The following is a 22,896-nucleotide window of genomic DNA, read 5'->3' on the forward strand; positions in this document are numbered from 1 at the left end:
ATTACAATGATGATTACACATCAGTGCATAAACCAGTTAATATATTTTTAGGGCTGCAGCAATTATTTTCACGATCAATTAATCTAAATTATTTTGCTAATTAATTCAATTGGTCATTTAATCTATATTATGTTTACAAAACAGTGAAAAAAGCCAATTATAATTTCTCTAGGTCCACTGTGGCGCCTTCAATGTGCTTGATTTGACTGAGAAGCTGAAAACTGAAAAAATGTGTCATTTCTGCATAAAAAAATAACAAACAACTTAATCAATTACAAACAGTTTGGCTGATCAACTTTCGATTAATCAACTAATGTTTCAGCTCTATATATATATTATTCTGAAATGAACCATACTGCATAGTCAGAACTTTAAATATATTCTGAAGCTATTACCTCTGTACTTAGTTAAATGAAAATTTTAATGCATGACATTTACTTGCAACAAAGTAATTCTACACTGTTATTGTTAATTTGCCTTAAATAAAAGACCTGCACTTATTTCACTGCTGAACATTATCAGCTTCATAAAGGAAAGATTTGTTAAAGGGACAGTTGTAGTAGACTGCATTAGACTGTACGGTTTTAACTGGGTATACTGGGTATACTTGATACACTGGCAACTGAGTGCAACTTAAAACAGCTGCATCTCTCACGGAAGACATGCACACAGGCCCGGTTCAGACAGGGACCCTCCCCCTGACGTACTACATCTGCGTTTATTAAGTTGGCTAGCTAAGCTAACACCAGCCAGTTATTATTTTAAAGGTAGTCTAAAACGGAATGAATCGTAGTTAGAGGACATATGTTGAACTCCGTAATCTCACGAAAGGCCGAGTGTTTACAGGCTGCAAGACACCAAAATTAACATGGACCCTCGAGCTAGTTAAATGCGGCTGTCGCCGAGTTGAGCAACATTAGCCACGAAGCTAACATCAGCTGACGGCACAGACACATCATCAAGTTGACACGCTCCAGGTGGCCGCACATTAAAACCAGCATCACAATTATGCTGTAATGTTACTCACCCGTGTGCGCATACGAAACTGGCACCTTCCATATGCTGAAATGGGCCGATACAGATGAAAAGTATTTTCCGAAAGCTAAAGGCAGGATGTACCACCGGTAGTACCTGCTCGGCAGTTCAGTTTTGGGGACTCCCCATGCCCGCAACAACGGCGGGAGGAAGACGACGACAGATATAATGTGAAACAGGGAGACTGTGACCGGGTACGGGAATCCATTGAGGATAATTTTGTTGATGACGTTGCCCCCCGAGCTGACCGTGTACCAACACACACACAGAGAGACTATCCGGATCCCTTCCCTGACCGGGGTCCGCTCCACCTCAGCCATCTTCCAGCGCGGAGTGACGACTCACCGGCGGTGTGCCGTCTGGCTGCACCGGGGGGAGGGCAGCGCTGCTCAACAGGCAAACTACCGACAACGAAACACACGACTTCCGGCCATAGACTTCAAAATAGAAGACACGGAAAATTTGAGAACATTCTGTACATAGGAATGTTCTTGAGTGCATAAAAGATTGGGAAGCCGTCGTCAAATTGTATGTTTTGTTAACTTCTAAAGTGAGAAGTAAATCGCAGACAGATATAAAATGTCCCTTTCTTCAAATGTTGTTAGTTTACCTTTCTTAAACTTCAAAAAGAACCAGCGCAGATCCTGCACTGTGGAGATTGTTTTTTTTAGATTAATAATTGCAAAAAAAAGTAAGAAAGTCTTTCAGGATTCATGTATATTGAAAGAGAAGACAAACAATCACAATTCTTTGAGTTTTTATTAACACATAACATGTCCACTTAAAGGACTAAGTAGCAAATATATTATTTTCTGCATTCAACTGAACAGAAGGCTAATTTTTGTACTTGCTAAGGCTTTGTCTTTAGGATAACGCAGGTTTTTATAAGGCAAACAAAAACTAAAGGAATGGTATTAAGTACTTTATCCAGCATGTCATTTTAGATCTTCATTGTTTCTGACAGTACAAAGATGCAGGATAGTGGAGAAATCTGTTCTGCAATTTCTGCTCATATTTCACATCTGAAATACATAAAGGGAAAAGGCAAGTATAAAATAGTTGACATTATCAAAATGTGTCATTTTGTAATTTTTGTTCCTGTATCAGCGGGAATAGTCTGGAATATCACTGCTGCATCACTGAAACAACTCTGAATGAAGACAAATGATCATGTAGTCTGAATGTATATATCAATCCTAAAAAGAATATGCAAATATAAATGAATCACATTTTTATCAGTATACATTGTTGTAGGTCATTATAAGCCCTTTCTCTCCTCGCAGTCACATCTGGCAGTCTCATGTCACTTTACCACTATTCAAATGCAAGAAAAAAATTCAGATGTTAAAGTTAGAAATCTTAAGTGATTTGTCAATTTTTCTGTGCGAGACAGCTGTGCAACAGTTAATATCTATGGTAATGACAGTTAGCATTCATTTCAGCTTTGACAGCTAAAAAGCCTTGTTTAAGATACATAAGCAAATGCCAATAAAAATCCTATTTGTAAATGTATCTGTTTAATGTTTGCCCCAATTTTGTACTTCACTTGGCCACAGATTTTCTAAACATAAAATTTAAACAGCAAGTAAAAAAAAAAAAAACATTGTAGACTAAATGTGAGTGGATGCAGAAAATCCATTCACATTTCCATTGCCATGTGGGTTAAGTTAAACCTACAGTATGCAACTTTTTCAAATATTTTTGCTGTAGAAATCTGCTCCAAAACTTTTCTTAATGTGGAGAGATGCCGTCGAAGCCTCCTGTGACCCATTGAACAGCACTGGCAGCAGTGCAGAGATATTACCTTCTTACAGCTTTTGAGCAGGATTGTCCTCTCTAACCAATCAGAGTTTCAATTATTTCTGCTTGATCAGTAAGTTTTGTTGCGTTCTCATTTATTGTACTTTCATATGACAGATATCTTAAGAGTTTGATTATGGCAGATGGTAGGACAGTGTAGTGGAACAGGGACAGGAGTGCTGGGCGGAGCAGAGTGGGCTTATTTGGAGTTTCATGCTAGTGCTACCTTAAGTTACATATTGTAGCATTAAGATGAATAAAATGTAGCCGTGCAGTTTAATATCATGTTTGTCTCCCATACAAGGAATGACAAGTATTGGAAACTTCATCTGTACAGTTACTGAACACCGACAAGTAAATCGGCATATAATGCATAGCCTTTTCCCTTCATGCTGTCCTCACACAATGACAACAACTCATAAATACACTGATTACACCCTCTGTGTTCCAACACACACCCAAGCAGGAGGCATATTTATTCCATTTTCAGCAATGGTGCAAAACAGCAGCTTGCACTTGAAGAAAGTTTCACACATCTCGAGTTGCTGCACTGTACAATGCAGGCACCTTACACCTTCCTATTTAGAAACCTGTCCTCAGTTTCAGTACAAACACACATATGGCAGTATGTTCAACCTGCTCTCATCTCCGTGTGGGTCTAAGGAGATGCACTCTGTCCAGTCATACCAATTACCTTTTGTGTCATAGCAACCGTTGACCCCAGCCCAGTGTTGTGAGTGTAATCTGCTCAGGTCTTCACCACTGACCTCTCTGCTAACCCCCAGTAAATTCTTGGCTGGTAGCTCAGATGCCAACACATGCATTTTCGTGGTGTCTTTACTTTGGTGTTCCTCTTTTTTGAAGAACTCTGTCATGAAAAAGTGTGCACCCGGGGTGCAGGTGCCTGACGACATCAGCACATTGCTTTGCTGGTTAAGGTACGACTGGATGATTTCGCTCCTCGATAGCTCTTTCCAGTCCGTCTGCTGGAAGGGACTAGAAGGAACTGGAGGATTCTGCTTCAGTTGTTCTGAGCACTGAGTTTCAGTTCTGTGGCCCAGTCTGACCTCCCTCTCCTGGCAAGACTCTTTGTGAAAGGAGGGTTTGATTTGCCCTGTTAGAGGATCAAATGTCAGTCTCCTGTCTTTTAACCTGACTGGTTTAGTACCGTCGTCTACAGTCTGTCCATCTAAATTTACCACATAGTCTTTAGGCCTGTATCTCTGTCTTTTTGTTTTCTCTGTATTGCTAACAGCACCATCACCTTCTGAACTGACCCCGTTACTGCAGGAGGAGGCAGTTGTGTTGTAAACAGAGGTGCTGGAAGGCCTGCTTTGAGAGTCCAAATCTGCAGACCGTGAACTGTCTGTGTAAAAACCCTGAACACAAGGCCCCAACCCACAGGTGTCCTCAGACCCAGGTCTCACAGTGGAGCTAGAAATACTCTGTGCTTGTGGTGCAGTTTGTTTGATAACACCTTGCTGCTTTGGAGTTTGAGGACTGTGCAAGGAACAGCGAGGGCTTTTCAATCGATACTGCGCCCCAGAGGCAGCTTGCCACTGTCTGGCTTGCTGCTGCAGAACTGATGCTTTTAACAAAGAAGTGATAGAAGGCTTGCTGCATCCTGGGGCACTTGGATGAGGTTTTACAGCATTGACAGGGATTTTATTTACCCTGTCATTGTCCAAAGGCTCAGAAATCTCCCTGTCTAAAGGGTGATGTGCACAAGTGTCTGTAAAAATTTCAGAGCTACCACCAATTCCACTGGTTGGCAGCTGTTTGGAATTTTGTATTTTATCATTAGGAGTAGTTTTGAATATCTTGGCTGGTAAGCGCTGTCCTTCTTTCTGGTCACCTTTACGTTTCCTGTTGCCCAGTTTTTCCACCCTCGGGGAGCAGCAGTTGTTGAAGTCATTTCTGTTCTTCAGCTCAGGACCAGTTTTACCTGATGGTGTCGTGGTAGCTGGAGTAGAGATGCAGGGATAAGCACCACCACTGGAAGACCATGATGCACCAGTGTGGTCTTTGGACAACACTTCACCCTTTCCTGGCTCAATTAGCTTTTGCCAGTTTCGTAGGAGCTTCTTCGCCCTTTTGGCAAGATCCTCATTTTTGGTTTTCTTCCTGACATCGTTGATGAGTTTGCCAAGACGAGTTTCCTTCAAGGAGATAAGATTGAGGTTATCAACCTGGATTCAACTGCATTTTATTTTGAATGCACATACTGTAGTTCTGAACGTTACCTACCTCCAGTGTCTCTTTGGTGATGGGATATTTCTCCAAAAAAGAGATTACCTCCACAACAACCACCATGTTACGTATCTGCTGAAAAGACACATATATCACAATCCTCAGACATCAAAGTGCTGTCAGCATTACAACAACACTGTCCAAGTACAGCTGTTTTTATGTCAATGTTACAGTTTGTGGGTAAAGAGGATCAAGGGGCTAATATGTATGTGTTCTCCAAACAGAGAAAGAGAGACTATTAGAAGGTTGGCACTTAATTTGAATACGCTTTCAAATGTGCACCTGCATATCAACAGACAATGTACTCATGCTGGTTTCACACTCAATATGACAAACTGAGAACACATGCAAATGTGCCATTCTTCCCACAAGATGTTTGATCTGGAACATAGCGGTCCATTCACTTGAATCTGAGCCTGCTCTGAGCCAACCAGGGTTTGGTGGTAGTGATGGGGCATTGTTGGTAGGTAGCTTTTCAACTGTTCCCTGGACAAAACAAGATATCTGTGGATGATACCGTCATCTACGTAGCCTATAACATAGGGGCCCTTTCACTGTTTTCTCAAGTTTTATAAACCAAATGATCGATGAAAATAATTGTTAGCTGCAGACAAAGGTTATAGACAAGACACCTTGAAGTGAACACATCAGCTCATTATTTTGTGTGTGTGTAAAACATTGAGTACAACAGCACAATATATATTGCATATTCATACTGTACATTTCCCCAGGTTGGCAAATATCTCTGACTTTAGTCAACGCTGATGATGGTATATTTACAGTACTTCTCAAAGACAGGCAATATCAGTGGTGCATAGGAAGTGTACAGCATCCTCCATAAGGTTTGGTGTTAGTGTCACAGTGCAAGGCTGGAATGCCAACCACAGAAGGCAGGCAACTGTCCAGGGTAATAATTGTTCAGTGTAAAAATGTTACAGAAAATTATTACAATTCTTCGGCATTCAAAATTATTGCCAATTAATTTTCCATCAACCGACTAATCATTTCAGCTATAGAGCACTGGCTGATTTCTAAGTGCATGCGAAAATGATCAAACTGCAACAGTGGAGCTAAATACTGTAAGGAGACCAACAACTGTTTGCTCTGGGTGCTGGTCCAGTTTGGCTCTATAGTAGGTTTGTAACATTGCATTTATCAGCTAGTTATATATGGTAAATCGAGATGTCATTTTAACGTATGCGAGTTAAATTTTGAGCTTACTATTACGTTGCCCCCATTAATTAACGTCTCTGTCACAAAAGCACAGTTAACGCTACCAAGAGATACCTATCCGGTAGCTCGGTTTAACAAGTTACAGTCGTAAAACACTTTGCATTTAGTTGTAACATTACTCAGATATGCTAGCCTTGAGCTACATTAGCCAACAGCATTGGGTTAGCCAGGTTCTGGAGTAACTGACATAGTTATTTTCGCTAACTAGAGATGTTAGCCTGCTAATTAACAAGCAAATAATAGCTGACTGCTTCCACTTTGTCAACCCTCTGTGGCGACGTAAAGCAGGCTTCACTTTGTTCCTTGGAAACCAGCGGACATACTCACATTGCTCTGGCCGTCGATGGCCTGTAGCAGCCGGTCTCTCATCACTGGGGGGTGGCTTTAGCCGCTGTCATCGCCTGGCGGTGCCGTGGGTCGGTCAGGACGGACTCAGACAGTAGAATCCTCCAAAGAGGCGGCAGTGGGAAATCTGCCGACGCTCACAAGTCCGACGGAAGATCTTCTGCGGAAGCAGGCATCATGTTGTATGATGCTTTTTTTTTTTTCTTTGTTTTCCCTCGCCACCGTCACGTATTTTATTTGGACGAGGAGAACCTGAACACCTTCTTCAGACATCGGCTAACCCCCTCAGCTGGCAGCCTCCTTATCTGTTTTATGTAAAGCCCTGGCGAACAGCATGATGGGAGAATTCCACGTAACTGGCGCCATTACGCCACACTGAAAACAAATAAATAAATATTAGTTATGTACAGCAAAAGGTTTTTATATTTTCTTTAAGTTGATTTATTTTTTATCCCGACACATTTTTTCCTCATAAGTTTTAAAAGTGTTTTATTTTATAATTAGACTAGGTAATAACAACCTGAACATAACAATTTGCAATCATAATCAAAATTATAGGCACCAGACAGAGCTTTAAAAAATCCAAAAAAAGAGTTAACAAAGGAGTATACTAGGGGTTTGCACGTAGAATATGAGCAGCTGTCAGAATTTGCAGTCTTTTGCCATTTTTTTTTCTCCATAAGGATTAGGGATGAAAGGAAGTGAAAAAAGATCTTATGAGAAAACAAAAGGTAAGAAAGGATGGTTTAGTCTTCCTAGATCTTGACTTTTATAGCTAAAACTGACCAAGTAGCCTATTGTTTTAACATTTAGGACTAGTTCATGTCCTTTAAGATGATACCAAATTATGTTTTTTGAGGTACAACCTGGAAGTTTTTAATTTGTTTTGGATGTGTAGTTATAGCCTACTCATTATATTAATAAAAAAAAAATACTATACTAAATATTTTTCTTTAAATATGTTTGGCCCATATTTGATTTTTATTTTTTATAAATTAAATTTTGGCAAAATTTCAAGGCAAATGTTTTGGAAAATGCCACATTTATGAATGTAGTCCTGCTAATATAAAAAATATAATCCTATTATGGCCTATGAGACTCTCACTAAGTAAGAAAGGTCATTCTTGTATTAACAGCAAAAACTACAGCATAGCATTCATTAGAAGTATCATTCCATCATTTTATCATTTATGACACTGACAAAGAAACAAAGTCTTTCAAGTGTATCAACCACATCACAGCAGTCACAAACATTCAAGTCAGTTAAACACTCAATAAGAAAACTGTATTTTTACTGTTAAGAACAAGGACACATTTACATTATGACACACAGACTTACAGCACATGTGCCCCAGAAGAGAGGACAAAGGCTTCTTTTTTAATCTGAGGCTGCACTGAAATATTTTGCAGTGACACACAAGAGTACAGCTGAAGTGTAAATCTGGAAAGGTTTGTGCCATTTACCACCAGCAAATTAGATGGTGGAGTTCATAAAGTGACAAAGATCATTCTGCCTTGTCTGTTGAATCCAACTGAACTCTGTCAGCTGTGCATGTATAAGGAACAAAAAGATGTTTCAGCAAGATATACTCAGTAAATCAAAGGTTCACCACCAACTTTGACAGCTGCATGTGAGGTGTTAAAAATGTTAGTGAAGACTGTCCAGCCTTTCAACCCTGGCATTTCAACTGAAGCACCCCCCACACCCCATTTTATATATTGAAGTACAGGGCACATGGCAACACATATCCAGCACAGTCAGGGGTGCTGGTATAGTTACAGCTTAAACAAAAAAGTAACAACCTCTATTAGACAAAATAAATGTAGTGATTCATACATTCCTATACAGCCAGAAGGAGATTTTAGATTTGAGGTGGCAAAGAACATAATTGCATAATTACAATTAAAAGGGCAAGTAACAGAAAAGTTCTATGAAGGAGATGTTTAGAGTATCCATCTTGAAAAAGTCATCATCCCACTGGGAGTATGTTCACCGCAACTGCCGATCATGATCCAAACAGTCTGTGAGGTATGAAGACGTTCAACCAGTTAGCAAAGCAACAAATTCAAACACAAGGTTATAAAGAGGTAAGATGTAGAAAAAAAATCTCAAACTAAGTGGAGTTGAAGCATAAGGAAAGAAAGTGGGCTTAAAAAAACAAATTTAAATAACTAACATGTCACATTCCTACTTGAAACTATTGACCAAAAATCATTCTGTATGCTTCTTAATGGGTAATAATTGGAAATAGAGGCCTATTTTCTTCTTGTGACAGAGACATTGTTTCATAAGTCAGAAGTAATCAGAAATCAATAATTTAGTTGCTGTCTAATGTAATTCCCTGTTATAAAATTGTGTAAGTACATTTGAGGGTGATAGCAGGGTCAAATTCTGTTTGTATTTCTGGTAGTGAGTCTGCATTTTTGTTTACTTCTGGATTTTAGTTTTAACCTCCGAAATATACCCTGCCCAAGCTGAAGACAATTTCATGTGCTGCTATGATTTGACAATGTGTCAGCTGAAATTTAGTTTAAATTTCTGTACTACCACAAAGCATGTTTCAACTTCATTTGTCATTATTCTTCAAAGGACAAGGCTGGTGTTACTGTATGTTTTTCATAGCCTCAACAAATCTAATTTAGCAAAGGTTACTCATCAGCAGTAAATAGTCAATTTGCTGTGGATTATTTTCCTCCATTCATAATAAAAATTTGCTGCTACAGCAAGTATGAATGGCATCAGTATGTCGTATGTAGCACTGACTCAAAAGAAACTACAGTGCCATTGTTCACTGTATGAAGGAACATGTCACCCGGTGTAACACAGGTTCGGTTCAGAGAAGTAAGATATCCAGTATTAGAGAGGGGATACACAAATAATAGTTGTTAGTATGATCAGTTTATTGTTAGTTTATATCTTGTGCTGATAATAACAAAAACACACAATATTGCCACCCTTATTCATTGAAGAGTGCGGCATGTTCCTGTAAAAACTACTTTGATATACATGACCAACACTAACTAACAGGGTCTTACTCACAGGATCATGCAGAACATGATGAATATGTTCCATAGAGCAATGAAGACCCGAAAGTACCGCAGACTGAGCAGGAACTCTCTGATGTTGTCGCCTGAAAGACAGATGGTGCTTTGAGAACTGCAGATATCAGTGACAGACATTTTTTCATTTTTCATTTCCACCTCTCTATCATTCATACAAACCTGTTGTTGGAGCTCTGGAGTCATCTTCAAACCCTTGACCCTCCTTCCTTTTTCTGCAAAACACCCACATTAACATCCTATTAATGCATTTGTTTGTTTTATTAGTACTTTTTAACAATGGTGTATGATCCTCTATAGTTGTGTATTGCAACTCTGCGCTGCATGGCATAGGTGTATGATGTGATTTTACTAACATACAAAAACATCTTTTAATATTTTGTCAGGATCGACATTATTGTTGATATTTTGCTGTTTCCCATTGCTCTGTATTGCTTGTGCACCACCCTGAGAAGGCCTATTTTGTTGCTGTCGTTTTTGGTGTCCTGTTTGCTTCTGCCTGTAGTTTTTCACTTCATTGGTTTCATAACATCTTTCCATAGGATTGCAGTGTAAAATTAGCCCGCTGGCTAACACTTGCACATTTACAAAGTTGTTGATTAATAACCTTATACCTGAATAAATTAATGATTTGTAGCCCTGATATATATGTGTAAAGAACTGGTAGCCAAACCTCTAGAACCTGTTTAATCGTTGTTAAATACACTGTGCATGTTTTTTGCAACATAACTTTACGTATCATGTAGAGACAAGCTCAGAAGACCAGTTGCAAGTGCTGATGAGGGGCTCCTGACACTATTTTGTTTATATAATGATTAATTAACATATTTAATGATGCCTTAATTAATATTATAACATTTCAGACATACTTACACACACATATATATACTTTGTTAGATTTATAAGTTTAGCCGAGTTTGTGTTGAAAAAAAAAATGTATAGACAATATGTACATTGGTAAGACGGGCAGGACTGATGAAATGGTGCTAAATAAAGACAAAAATGATAGCACAAAAAGTCAGCAAAAACCTAAGCTCCACTGGGTTAATCACTGATTATAATACTCACAGCTTGAAATTTAGCACAGCCCCTGCATTCACCAGTAAGGTCCTGGAAAATAGACAGACACATGAGACAATTTATTGACAGGTTTGTTGATAGTTTAGCTGCTGAGCTAACGTTAGCTGCTGAGCTGGCATTAGCACGGACCAAGTTAGCTTGTCATTTAGCCTGACACACTTCTATGTAACGCAGTGAACACTAACACAAATAGAGAATAAATCGCTTAAATAATCATGGTTCTCTATGTAAACACGGCAAACGGTGAATATATTACCCGAAAATCAAGAGATCTGCAATCATCTTGTTCAAATCACATCACAAAGATGTCTTACTTCCTTGTTGACGCACGCAATCAAGAAAGTGACCAATAACATTTCAGGTCCTTGACGAGCACAGTAATGTGGGGTTTTATACCCTGTTACTTACCTGTAAGGTACTACCTGCCAAAGACTGTGTGTGCCCACTGGCCAAAGCACATTAAATGACTTATGACTGGTTTTAGTTTCAGCAGCAGACAGTGGTAAATGTAATTGTTATCGGCATGGCTAAGGTGAAGGAGATGTGAGTTGTACAGCAGCTACAAAATTATGCCTAAAAGACTATAATCTATCAATTCTGTCACTTTCGGCTGTTCCCGTTAAGGGTTGCCACAGCGAGTCGTCACACTGAGGATTCGCATGTTGAAATTTACTATAATCCATCAATTAATTTATAAAAATATTATATTAAGGTTTCTAGATATAGCTATTATTAATGCTGGGTTATACCAAACTTGAAGGCCGCACTTTTAGACTATGAGGGTAGATATGGTGCTATTTTAGGTTGCCTACATTTTGTATAACCAATGTTGTGACCAAACCTACGCCCTTGTGAAATACTATGATATTTGTTTTAACAAGTGTCTGTCCATGGCTTCCCGGATGCTGTGGGGATTTTCAGTTTTGAGGCTATGATGCCCCCTGCTGGAGGCGGAGGTCTCTCAGGAATTAAAAGCAAAAGTAGAACATAACCTAAATACATTTAGTTAATTTTAAAAAATCATACATTTGGCTGCTATATAGGTTTGTTATTACCACCCCTTTAATCCAAACATTAACAGCCTCTGATATAATTATGTTGCCGAGTCAGTCATTTGACTGTGATCAGCCACGGTGCAGGATCTGATCCGGATTTGAGGATTTTATATTATTTTTTTTTAATGGAGCGGTGACTAAATCTTGGTCCATATCAAGCGTGGACACAAGCGCCACCGTGGCTCGGTAAAATGATTATGATGAACACAAGCCATTTTTAAAATTCTCAAGCAGCTGACGTGTAAACCTCCTGTCGCGTAAAACACGGGGCAGTTGGCACGGAGCGCAGATGGTGGTGATGATGCGGAGGCTGTGGAGATGAGCGGTATTAATAGGAGGGTTGAGTGCCACAGGGTTTCACTGTCGAGACCTGGGGGCTTGGTGGAGGGTCGGTGGACACGGTTGGGGGGCTTTTGATCCAGTCTGCGCAGTGGGAATTAAACAACAACAATAACAAGAGGGGTTCACTGGTTATCAGACAGCCAACATGGACGTGCTTACAGTTCTTAATCTGGGAGAGTTTGCCCACGTTTTCTCCAAAATGGGGATGTTTCCTGTGTTTGATCTCGCTTATTACATCGTGTCCATCCTCTACCTCAAGTATGAGCCAGGTCAGTGTATTTCAGATATTTCTGTTTAGCTTGAAGTGAACGTTTGGTTTACAAGTGAAGGATATGCTTTATTATTTAACAGCCTAGCCTTACTCTGCATGCTGTTTAAGCAGGTACATCTACACACTCCGCAGTTTGACTACTAGACAGGTGCGTAAACATACATTTATTTACAGTAGCAAAGTTAACGCGTGCAGAAAACATATTTGTAACATGTGAAAGTTATAATTAAACAACCAAGAAGTTGTCAAATGAAATATAATATTTGTATAATAATTGAATGTGCATCTTTGAGGTGTAACTATCCTATGCACCTCTTCACTAAGGATAGTACCTTCTCCTTATAAAGCATAACCTGTTACATAAACCCTTCCAGGAGCCTTACAGCTTTTATTGCTTAGTGAGAGGGAATGTCTGTTCCTGCACTGTAGGAAGTCACTGGAGCATATTAAACCTCTCAGCTAATACCAGATATTTTCACAGATTTTGCTTCTTTGAGCAACAGAGCCTGAGGAGGTAGAAACCCTAGACAAGGCCTGTGCATAGCTGGGACTTAGGCAATAAATAGAAGATCCTGAAATAGACTGTGCCAGTGGGCCTCTGGAGCCCCTCTGCTGCACTCTTGTAGGATACGGTTGGGCTATTTACACTGAATGTTTAAGATGAAACAAGCTGTTGAGATCCTGACATGACCTTGTTACACCTGAGTGTGGGCACTGAAAATACCATTTTGATGTCAGTTGACCGATTAGTGAAGGTGCTGGGAACACGAAACACCTCTCAACTTTATGCAAAATCTTCAGGTTTACAGCTGCACGGTGATATGTTTTGTGCTCAGACAACTGGGATGCTGGAACAAAAACATTATGTTTATGTCATTGTTGTTTAAATTTTCCTCATCAATCACGCTCCAGACCCTTAAAGTCAGATACTATTTTGATGGATAATTTTTTGTTTCATGATTTTACTTGTGGAAACTTGGATGATAATACAGGTATAGCTAGAGGAAGTTAATAGATAGGCTATTATATGGCTAAATATTTGCTAGCCAATGTATAATACCCACAATATATCTCCAAATATTTACAATATGTGTTGGTTATGTTTGTTGTGGTTAGTGTCCAGTGTTCAACAAAGTGAGAATGGAAAAAAATAGTTTTCTTTTTGATAGAAAATATTATAAACGATGTAATTTATTTGTTATTTATTGTCATCCTTAAAACCTTCTGTGTCTCCAGAGTGAGCTGGGTAAATTCTGATAGGTTGTCACTTCAGTTTGTTTGTGACTGAAAAACTCAGGGTGAAAGAAGTGAGTTTACTGGACCTCTAGATGATCCTCAGCTCTGCATGAGGAAAGCAGCTTGAGGCTGCACTGCCTACATCAACAACACATGGCTGTTGTATTGCTGCTGCATGTACTACATTTAAAGTGGGCAATGCAAACTACTTCTTGTACCTGCTTTGTTGTAATGTGATTTCAATACATCTCTGTATTAAAACAGTTGAATTTTCACACTTACAAGTGCATCAACATCTCAACTAAAATTCAGAATATTTCATCTTTTACTTAGTGTATTATTTAAGTTAGTTTGATTTATTAACTTGACCTAGTTCTTAATTTAAGTAAACATTTCCATAAACTTACCTTTATCTGTCCCTAAAGTTCTTCCTAAAACAGATGTAGCACTATGCTAGTGCACACATTTTCCAAAGTACAGTAGGTGAGGTACATGCACATTTACTGTATTCTATTAAATGAAGAAGTTGAAAGCAACGACAGTGCTTGTTTAATTTAAACAGCCATACAGGCAAATGCCTTTGTATGTACTTCAGAGTCAAATCCATTATTTCATCAGACCTCAGGTTAACTGTCATGACTGCCTAACTTTATCTCACTTCACCTCTCAGAACATTTCACAGTCAAATGACTCATGTTTCACCATTTGCAAGATCACCTTATATTTATCATTCGCTACGTGTGTCTCAGTAGAGAGCCCCAGTTCACACTACATGTTAAAGGAGCATATTAATGAGTTTTGAGGGTCAACATGGGCAGAGGAAGGAGAAACAACTGTAGGGAGGTCAAAGGTTAAGACAGTCCTGACAGTTACAAGGCAGAAGAAGCAGTTGAGCAGAATATATTTATAGGGCGGTATGTCTCAGGATCAGATTGCTTTCAGACTGAGAGCCAGTCACACCGTGACGCCCTCATCCACCTGTTCTTGTACATTTGTGCTCATGTCTTGATTACCTACTGTACATGAGAACATACTGTATATATAGCCATATCATATCATACTTTACATGTAATATTTGTCATACATGTTCATACAGATGTCATACATCCTCATAGGAATTACTAGGATAGGAGGGGTGAAAATCTGTCTTATTGCATTTTCTTACTTATTTTTGTAGATCAGCAAAGATGGAATGTACATTGCAACTAAGTACATTTACTCAATTACTTTTCCAAATATTTTTGTTTAATGCTACATAGTTTAAACTTCTACAGTATTTTAGAATGAAATGTTCTACTTTTCACCTCACAATGTATTTCACAGCTATAGATAGTAGATGCTTTTAAGACTTTACATACAAATCATATGATCGGTTCATAAATTATTTATATTTAGTGATTAAAGTATACAAATCAGTTGCAGCAAGCCTCAACTTAGTCACCTACAACATTAAAATACATACAGCTGTAATATAATACAACACTGAGAGGTGTCATCCCATAGAAACTGGGAAACATATGGAACAAGAATTGATACACTGGAGGTGCTCTGGGCCTCGACAGCAAATGATGAGCTCAATTTAGATACAGTAAACAGCATAAAACCTTTATATATCCATCAAGCTTTATCTATCTAGTGTCTAGTGGTTTGTCCTTAGGGGCTACCATAATTTTGAAATGCAATATTAATGGACACCCACTCAGACACAAGTAATTTCTATATGGACTGTATAAATGTTTAACACTGTTTAATAAGTCAGTGTCATGCTAAGTATATTAAATGTCTTATTTATGATATATACAGTGGGTACGGAAAGTATTCAGACCCCCTTAAATTCTTCACTCTTTGTTATATTGCAGCCATATGCTAAAATCATTTAAGTTCATTTTTTCCTCATTAATGTACACACAGCACCCCATATTGACAGAAAAACACAGAATGTTTGACATTTTTGCAGATTTATTAAAAAAGAAAAACTGAAATATCACATGGTCATAAGTATTCAGACCCTTTGCTGTGACACGCGTATATTTAACTTAGGTGCTGTCCATTTCTGCTGATCATCCCTGAGATGGTTCTACACCTTCATTTGAGTCCAGCTGTGTTTGATTATACTGATTGGACGTGATTAGGAAAGCCACACACCTGTCTATATAAGACCCTACAGCTCACAGTGCATGTCAGAGCAAATGAGAATCATGAGGTCAAAGGAACTGCCTGAAGAGCTCAGAGACAGAATTGTGGCAAAGCACAGATCTGGCCAAGGTTACAAAAAAAAATTTCTGCTGCACTTAAGGTTCCGAAGAGCACAGTGGCCTCCATAATCCTTAAATGGAAGACGTTTGGGACGACCAGAACCCTTCCTAGAGCTGGCCGTCCGGCCAAACTGAGCTATCGGGGGAGAAGAGCCTTGGTGAGAGAGGTACAGAAGAACCCAAAGATGACTGTAGCTGAGCTCCAGAGATGCAGTCAGGAGATGGGAGAAAGTTGTAGAAAGTCAAAGAAAGTCAACCATCACTGCAGCCCTCCACCAGTCGGGGCTTTAGGGCAGAGTGGCCCAACGGAAGCCTCTCCTCAGTGCAAGACACATGAAAGCCCGCATGGAGTTTGCTAAAAAACACATGAAGGACTCCAAGATTGTGAGAAATAAGATTCTTTGGTCTGATGAGACCAAGATAGAACTTTTTGGCCTTAATTCTAAGCAGTAGGTGTGGAGAAAACCAGGCACTGCTCATCACCTGTCCAATACAGTCCCAACAGTGAAGCATGGTGGTGGCAGCATCATACTATGGGGGTGTTTTTCAGCTGTGTGAGAAAAAAGGTCCATTCTTTTGAAAAGAGAAGACTAATAAGAAGATATGTTTCTCTATATGAAATTTATTATGCATTAACGTATCAAAATAAGCATGTGCACATGGATCTCATCTGTTTAGGATAAACAGAAAAGACTAAATTCAACTTAGCAGTACACAACATTTATATGAAAGAATGTTGCTCTCTGATTGGTCCAAAAACTGTTGGGGAGGAATTGTGGTTTAAACTTAATTCTCCCAAGATTGGTCCTTCAGTCCGTCCATCCTTCTCCTCTGATCCAATGGTTGTAAACAACACCCTAAAAGGGAGGAATACTTGCCCTGTCTTAATTCTTACATAGACACCTATGTCTTTCTTTGTTTCCAAGAAACTTTTGGCACTAACCCCCCTTTGTAGCATATGGCTGCAATATAAGAAAGAGTGAAAATTTTAAGGGGGTCTGAATACTTTCTGTACACCCTGTAAATAAAACGCCCAAATACTTTATGCAGTACACAAATCTTGTCTGTTCTGCTCAAGTCATTTGCTGAGTTGGTTAAATGTCAACTGACAATTGACTGTAGTTGTCCTGAGTCAATATTAGGTTATGATAAAAAGATGCATTATCAGGACGTGGGCTGTGCCGGTTGACTGGGTGTGGACAAAGATACAGCGCGCGCGCGCGCGCACACACACACACACACACACACACGGGCTCCTGTGATAATGGCTTCTGAAGGTCAGCGTTAACAGTTTTCCACTGTAGGACCAAACAGAAGGTTTTTAAATTTCATATTTATGGCAGTGATTAATCAGACCCTTAAAAACAAAGGAACAAAGAGACTGAACTCTTTTTTTTGGTCAAAGCCCAAAAACCTTTAGATCTAACTGTAGGCCAGTTGGATTTAGAAGGTATTTACCTGATACCACGCTCCAACTAAGGCAAAAAGTGACAAAGCATGGGAAGGACACACAACAGGGGTCTGTGGGTTGGGGGGTTGAACTGCGGCCAGCGTTTATGCCGTATGTGCCCTAACCATTCAGCCACCATTGCACCCTCAGTGAGGTATTTCTGTAGCTCTGGTGTGAAACTAGTCTTCACATTGGCAGTGCATGATACTAACTGTATGACATCTAATATTTAACAAGCATCAAACACATCTTAATTATATATATACACACAAACAGACATACGCAAGTCACCTCCCTCACCTGTACCAACACTCCTAACTCGTATGTTTACCAAAACAAATCCCTCATCAAACACAAGCCATGATATTTTCTCCTTCACACACTGAATGCTCATCCTGTGTGTTGCAGGCTCAGTGGAGGTTTCTCGCCGGAGTCCAGTGGCCTCCTGGCTCTGTGCCATGCTCTACTGCTTTGGTAGCTACATCTTGGCAGACATCATGCTTGGAAGCAGCCCCATTGACTACTTCCAGCACAACAGTCACATCCTGCTGGCCTCAGCTGTCTGGTGAGAAACTCCTCAGAATGACTTTACCTTTGTTTTAAGGTCACATACCTGCTTTTTTTAAATTCATGCTTTTCATCATTTTTTTCAAACTGTATATATGATAGAACCGTCCCTTTCCAACCACTGTTTAAAGGCCGTTCCCTTCAGCTTTTTGCAGGAAAAGAAACAAATCTTTAAAGTTTGGAGACAGCTAGTTTTGTTTTTCCAGTTTATAAGGTTGCAGGGAGTTTGTACTGAAGGGCTCAAAGCATCTGAAAAGGATTTTAGCAAACTTAAATGAAACATAGTTTTTAAGAAAAAAAAACTCAACCAGTCTCTTGGAATCACCTGTAAACCTTGGCAGGGCCATAGGCTTCCATCAAGCATTCTAAGATAATGCCCACTGCATTTTTATTTCCCAAACACTTTGTGAGATTTCTAGTCCCTGGTTGGAGTTTTATAAGCAGATTTTATACCTGATGTATTTGACTTGGACAAATTTTAGGGCAACAAAGATAAATACAGCTAAAAAGATAAACACAATTTCAGCGGCACTGCGGAGAAGCCTTGAAACATGATTTAGGGGGTGACTTCGCCTCAGGACCTGGCCCTGGACTTCAGTTTTATTAGTTTATCACAACTATTACAGAAGACAAAGATCAGTGAAAAATTTCCCCCACATGGTCTGTGGATTATGTGACTCTATTTCTGTCCCTGTGTGCTTTTGAAAATTTTAATGTAAATTTTAGATGCCTTTCACCTCAGTCATAGCAGGGTTGGCAGCAGAAGTCTCAACAGCAGAAAGACAAAACTATCTGTGTGGTTAGATACAACACTGCTCAGTGTAGGAGAGAAACCTAATCATCAGAGCTGAACATAAACTACAGAAGTGAAACTTGAAGAATTTTTTAATCCTCATATGTCTTATTTTCTGCTGATTTTTTTGTCCAATATAAACACAGGTACCTCATCTTTTACTGCCCGCTGAACCTCTTTTATAAATGTGTGGCCTTCCTGCCCGTCAAGCTGGTGTTGGTTGCCCTGAAAGAAGTCGTCCGCACTCGTAAGATCTCCGCCGGCGTTCACCACGCCCACCACGCCTATCACCATGGGTTCTTCATCATGGTCATTGTTGGCTACGTCAAAGGTCGGTGTCTCATGACATCACAGTGATTTGCTTCTATTCACTGTCCCAGACATGTCCACTGTTCACTTAGGCGGTTCACTGGCAGCAGAAGCTGTGACACAAGCTATTTAAACTTAGCCTTTTACTCCATCACTGAATGAGAAGTGATTTGTTATGACTACAAACCACATAGTTCACAAACGAGAGCGGTGACTGCTGGTCTCACTGATGTGTGCAGACTTTAGTAAATTTGAATTTGGGGACTTTAGCTACTTTATTCTAAAAGGTCTCATAAAAAATCTACAATCTTTTTGTGCTAACATTAGCTACTATACCTTGAAGAAAGTATATGGATGAATCTAGTGATTAATTTTTCTAATCAATCTATTAATCCTTGTAAAATGTATAGAAAAACTGAAAACTTCTATTGCAATTCCAAAAACCATAGTGTGATGATATGGTGTTACTAATTTTGTCCAGCCAACTCAAAGAAATATATTGGCACTTCTGCTTGAATAATGACTGGTGCCTTTAATTATTTTTCCAAGTTGGGGTGAGGTTTTTCTGATCTGCTGATTGTTTTGGCTGTAGAGGAAAGTCCTGAATGCTTGGTGAACCTGCGCACTGTGGCTGCAGCTCTCTGGGTTGACAGCTGTATTCAGTGAGTGACAGAGAGCTGCTCAGATAAACCTGGGTTTATATTTGATTCATTTGAGAATTAAGTCTGAGTGAATTCAGTGATGTCTTCACAACCCGCCTTTGTTGCACACCTAAACCACATATTTCCATAGAAATGTATATAAAAGCTCATCTTGTGTTGTACTGTTGTACTGCCTAAATGGTGGGGCCCTGCAGGAGCCCATGTTGAAAATATGGTAGAAAAAGTGAACCAACATTAGAGCAGTGATACAAGACGCAGACTTTTTAGTCAGCATTTTATTCCAACTGTCTATTTTTATCTTCCCAGGGTCTGGAGTGGCTCTCATGTCCAATTTTGAGCAGCTGCTGCGCGGTGTGTGGAGGCCCGAGACCAATGAGATCCTCAGCATGTCATTGTAAGTATTTCCTGCTCTGCAGCTGCTGATGGACAAATATACTGATTACTGCTTCGTCAAACATGGAGATTGGTGTGTAACCAAAACTCGGAGACAAAACTAGGATTTAAAAGTGAAGATGATTCAAATTAAATATAAAACACAGTCAACACACACAACAGGTTTGTTAAAACTGTTACTGTATATGTAGAATGGACTTTGGCGCCCCCAAGTGGTAGCATCCATTGACTGTAACGTCAGATGAAAACATCGTACCCCCAAGATTGTATAGGATTTATCTTGACAAAATTTTATACTGAGCTTTATTTTTGACAAAGTTTAAAACAGGTTTGTTCAAGCATCAGAGGATATTCATACTGCTATCAAAACATTTAACTTTCAATTCAAATTAAAATGCAAATTTACAAGTCAGTTTTAAATTTCACACTTTGTGTCATTAAGATTTATGTTGATCTAGAAAAGTGGTTAAATTAACTCCATAAATATAAATAAGCATAACAGAGTTCAGCTGTTTTTATCTTAGGCTCCAGCTTCAATTTTAGTCTGAGTAAACAATCCCTACATCTCATTATCATTGTTTTGATCCCTGCCACAGTCAAATGTTTTGCTCTCAGCTGGTCTTTATTCTCTCCAGCCCCACCAAAGCCAGTCTGTACGGTGCCATCCTCTTCACCATGCAGGAGGCTCACTGGCTGCCAGTGTCCAAGAGCATCCTCATTCTCGCCTTCACACTTTTCATGGCCACAAGCAAGGTGAGTGAGCTCACTGCTACTTTGTGGGGTGTAGCTGACAGCGTTGCTGTTCTCGTCTAGACCATCTTCGCCTCTTTAGGCAAGCAAATCAATTTGTGACTTTTGTTACATTTAATAAAAATATTTTTAAAAATGTGTTGTCTTGAGTTGGTGTTTGAAATCAGGAGATCAGAGTTGGAGGTAAACATTTCAACAATATAAATAATAAGTCATAAACAAGGAGGTCTATTAAAAATGTTTGTTAGGCCTCAGCAATATACAAAATGCATTTGGATCACAAACACTGCATGCATGCCTATGCAAAAATGTAGTGGTATACTATTCAAGTGGTACTCCACCTAATTATTACTTCACTTGGAAGACTTGTGAGAGACACATTTAAAGTATAGTTAAAGATTAATGCTTAAGATTCAAACTGAAATGTCCTGTTGTATGAGTCAAGCTGCAAAAATGCTGGATTCTTCAATTCCCATGAACAGTATCTTTGGTCAGATTGTTCCGGGCTGGAGGACAGAGGAACTATCATATAAAAGACATGGGATGTATCCATAGTTGTTTACACAGGCTAAGTAGTACCCTTCACAATGAGTAAACTTATCTGTAGTGTGATGTGTAAAGTCAGTGCAGTGCCCCTTTAAATATCCTACACTGAGGCTGATCTCTTCTAAATGTCACTACCTTCCTGTCCTCTCAGGTGGTGATGACTGCCCGACACTCTCACGGCTCCCCCTTTACCCTCATTGAGTCCTGGGTTTGCCATCTGCTGTTCGGCTCCCCTCTGGGCGACTCTGAGGAGGACCACCATCACCCTCCCGCCGCCACCCCTCCGACTTCACCCCTCAAAACCAAGGAGGAGCTGAGTGAAGGTGCACGCAAGAGGAAGGTTAAGAAAGCAGAGTAGGACGCCACGCTGCATCAGTGAAACTGCATCTGACTCGCTCTCATGGCCTCCACATGACAGGACTTCCCTTTCCTTTCTAGGGAAAGGGGCAGTTTGATGTGTTACCAGATGAGACCCTTTCTATCAGAGCAAAATGGTGCTTTCTGCACTCTACATAGCAGGAGGACTCTGTAAATAGCACAGCAAATTTTTCACATTTAAACCAAACCTGGACCTTTTAAATCTATTTATTTGTGTGTCTGTGAACATCTGTGCTCAACACTGTCGTTTTAAGACGGCCTTTGTCAATAGTTGTCAGTGGTGTTCTTTTAGTCCACCAAACCTTATTTCAGTACAGAGAGAAACAGAAAATACAAATAAATCTGACTTTCAATCAGAAATTCAAATGTGAATGAAACATTATGTGAAAGACCATTGCTGCTTTTTACATTGAGATGAAGATGACTTCATGTATTTGAATAAAATCACGAGAAACATTGCGTCCAGTGGTTTTATAATTTTCCTCTCTAATTTATTTTTACGTTACTCAGTAGTGATAAAGTTGTGAGTTATCTCCGCTTTAGTTTAGGACCAGTTTTAGATGAAGCAGTACATACACTACTAGAGTATTACATATTTTATTATACATTAGAACAATACACCAACAGTTTTTAGGTGTTTGATCACAGTAAAATAATTACATAAAGATGTTTTAGGGTTCCAGTGACTTTTAGATGCTACAGTCCATCTTTGGCTTTAAGGAACTTCACTGAGAATGTGAAGCTCGGACTAGTATGTATAAAATGACCAAAATGTGCCTATGTTTTATTGTTTCTTGTTTTCCAAAGCAGAGAACACAGGGATTGACTTAAAACTGAAACATTTATTTTTAAAGTTTATACTAAGGCTGGAAGAAGTATTTGGGAAACATTCACAGCATTAAACAAGAAGCAAAGTGGTTCTGGCTTTGAATCTACCAGCTGATGCTTTTTCTGCCTGGGTTTCCTGTGGGACATGTAGTTTAGGTTCACTGGTGACTGTAGGTGTGAATCTAACCTATCCGTGTACCCACCTCAGGCTCAGCTGGGACTGCCTCTAGCTCTCCTCTGACCCCCTCCAGGTTATGC

The 22,896-nt window shown here is 39.4% G+C and overlaps 4 protein-coding genes across 4 annotated transcripts in view; 1 reads left to right on the forward strand and 3 right to left on the reverse strand.

The window, feature by feature from the left end:
- slc35e1 (solute carrier family 35 member E1) overlaps window positions 1-1,615 on the reverse strand; it is a 12,729-nt gene extending 11,114 nt beyond the window's left edge. The window contains exon 1 of the mRNA XM_020612040.1: window positions 1,028-1,615. Within this exon, the coding sequence (XP_020467696.1) occupies window positions 1,028-1,355 (328 nt within the window). The 5' untranslated portion in view covers window positions 1,356-1,615. The remainder of the gene's footprint in view (window positions 1-1,027) is intronic.
- Window positions 1,616-2,792: 1,177 nt separating this feature from the next.
- LOC109966852 (mediator of RNA polymerase II transcription subunit 26) lies at window positions 2,793-7,063 on the reverse strand. Its single transcript, XM_020612039.1, is given in 4 exon segments — window positions 2,793-4,994; window positions 5,083-5,157; window positions 6,646-6,689; window positions 6,692-7,063. Coding segments are annotated over 4 exon segments (1,701 nt in total). The 5' UTR covers window positions 6,717-7,063; the 3' UTR covers window positions 2,793-3,437.
- Window positions 7,064-7,822: 759 nt separating this feature from the next.
- Window positions 7,823-11,179, reverse strand: smim7 (small integral membrane protein 7). The gene is made up of 5 exons (XM_020612083.1): window positions 11,060-11,179; window positions 10,792-10,833; window positions 9,886-9,938; window positions 9,704-9,794; window positions 7,823-8,685 (listed from the first exon to the last, which is right to left on the reverse strand). The coding sequence occupies exons 1-5, from the start codon at window positions 11,083-11,085 to the stop codon at window positions 8,670-8,672; spliced, it is 228 nt and encodes a 75-aa protein (XP_020467739.1). The 5' UTR covers window positions 11,086-11,179; the 3' UTR covers window positions 7,823-8,669.
- Window positions 11,180-11,941: 762 nt separating this feature from the next.
- tmem38a (transmembrane protein 38A) lies at window positions 11,942-22,259 on the forward strand. The gene is made up of 6 exons (XM_020612118.1): window positions 11,942-12,469; window positions 17,821-17,977; window positions 18,919-19,103; window positions 20,050-20,137; window positions 20,772-20,889; window positions 21,584-22,259. Exons 1-6 carry the CDS (start codon window positions 12,346-12,348, stop codon window positions 21,788-21,790), a joined length of 879 nt encoding a protein of 292 aa, XP_020467774.1. The 5' UTR covers window positions 11,942-12,345; the 3' UTR covers window positions 21,791-22,259.
- Window positions 22,260-22,896: the final 637 nt, after the last annotated feature.

Source organism: Monopterus albus, unplaced genomic scaffold (genome assembly GCF_001952655.1).
Source record: "Monopterus albus unplaced genomic scaffold, M_albus_1.0 scaffold120.1, whole genome shotgun sequence".
NCBI classification, from domain to species: domain Eukaryota; kingdom Metazoa; phylum Chordata; class Actinopteri; order Synbranchiformes; family Synbranchidae; genus Monopterus; species Monopterus albus.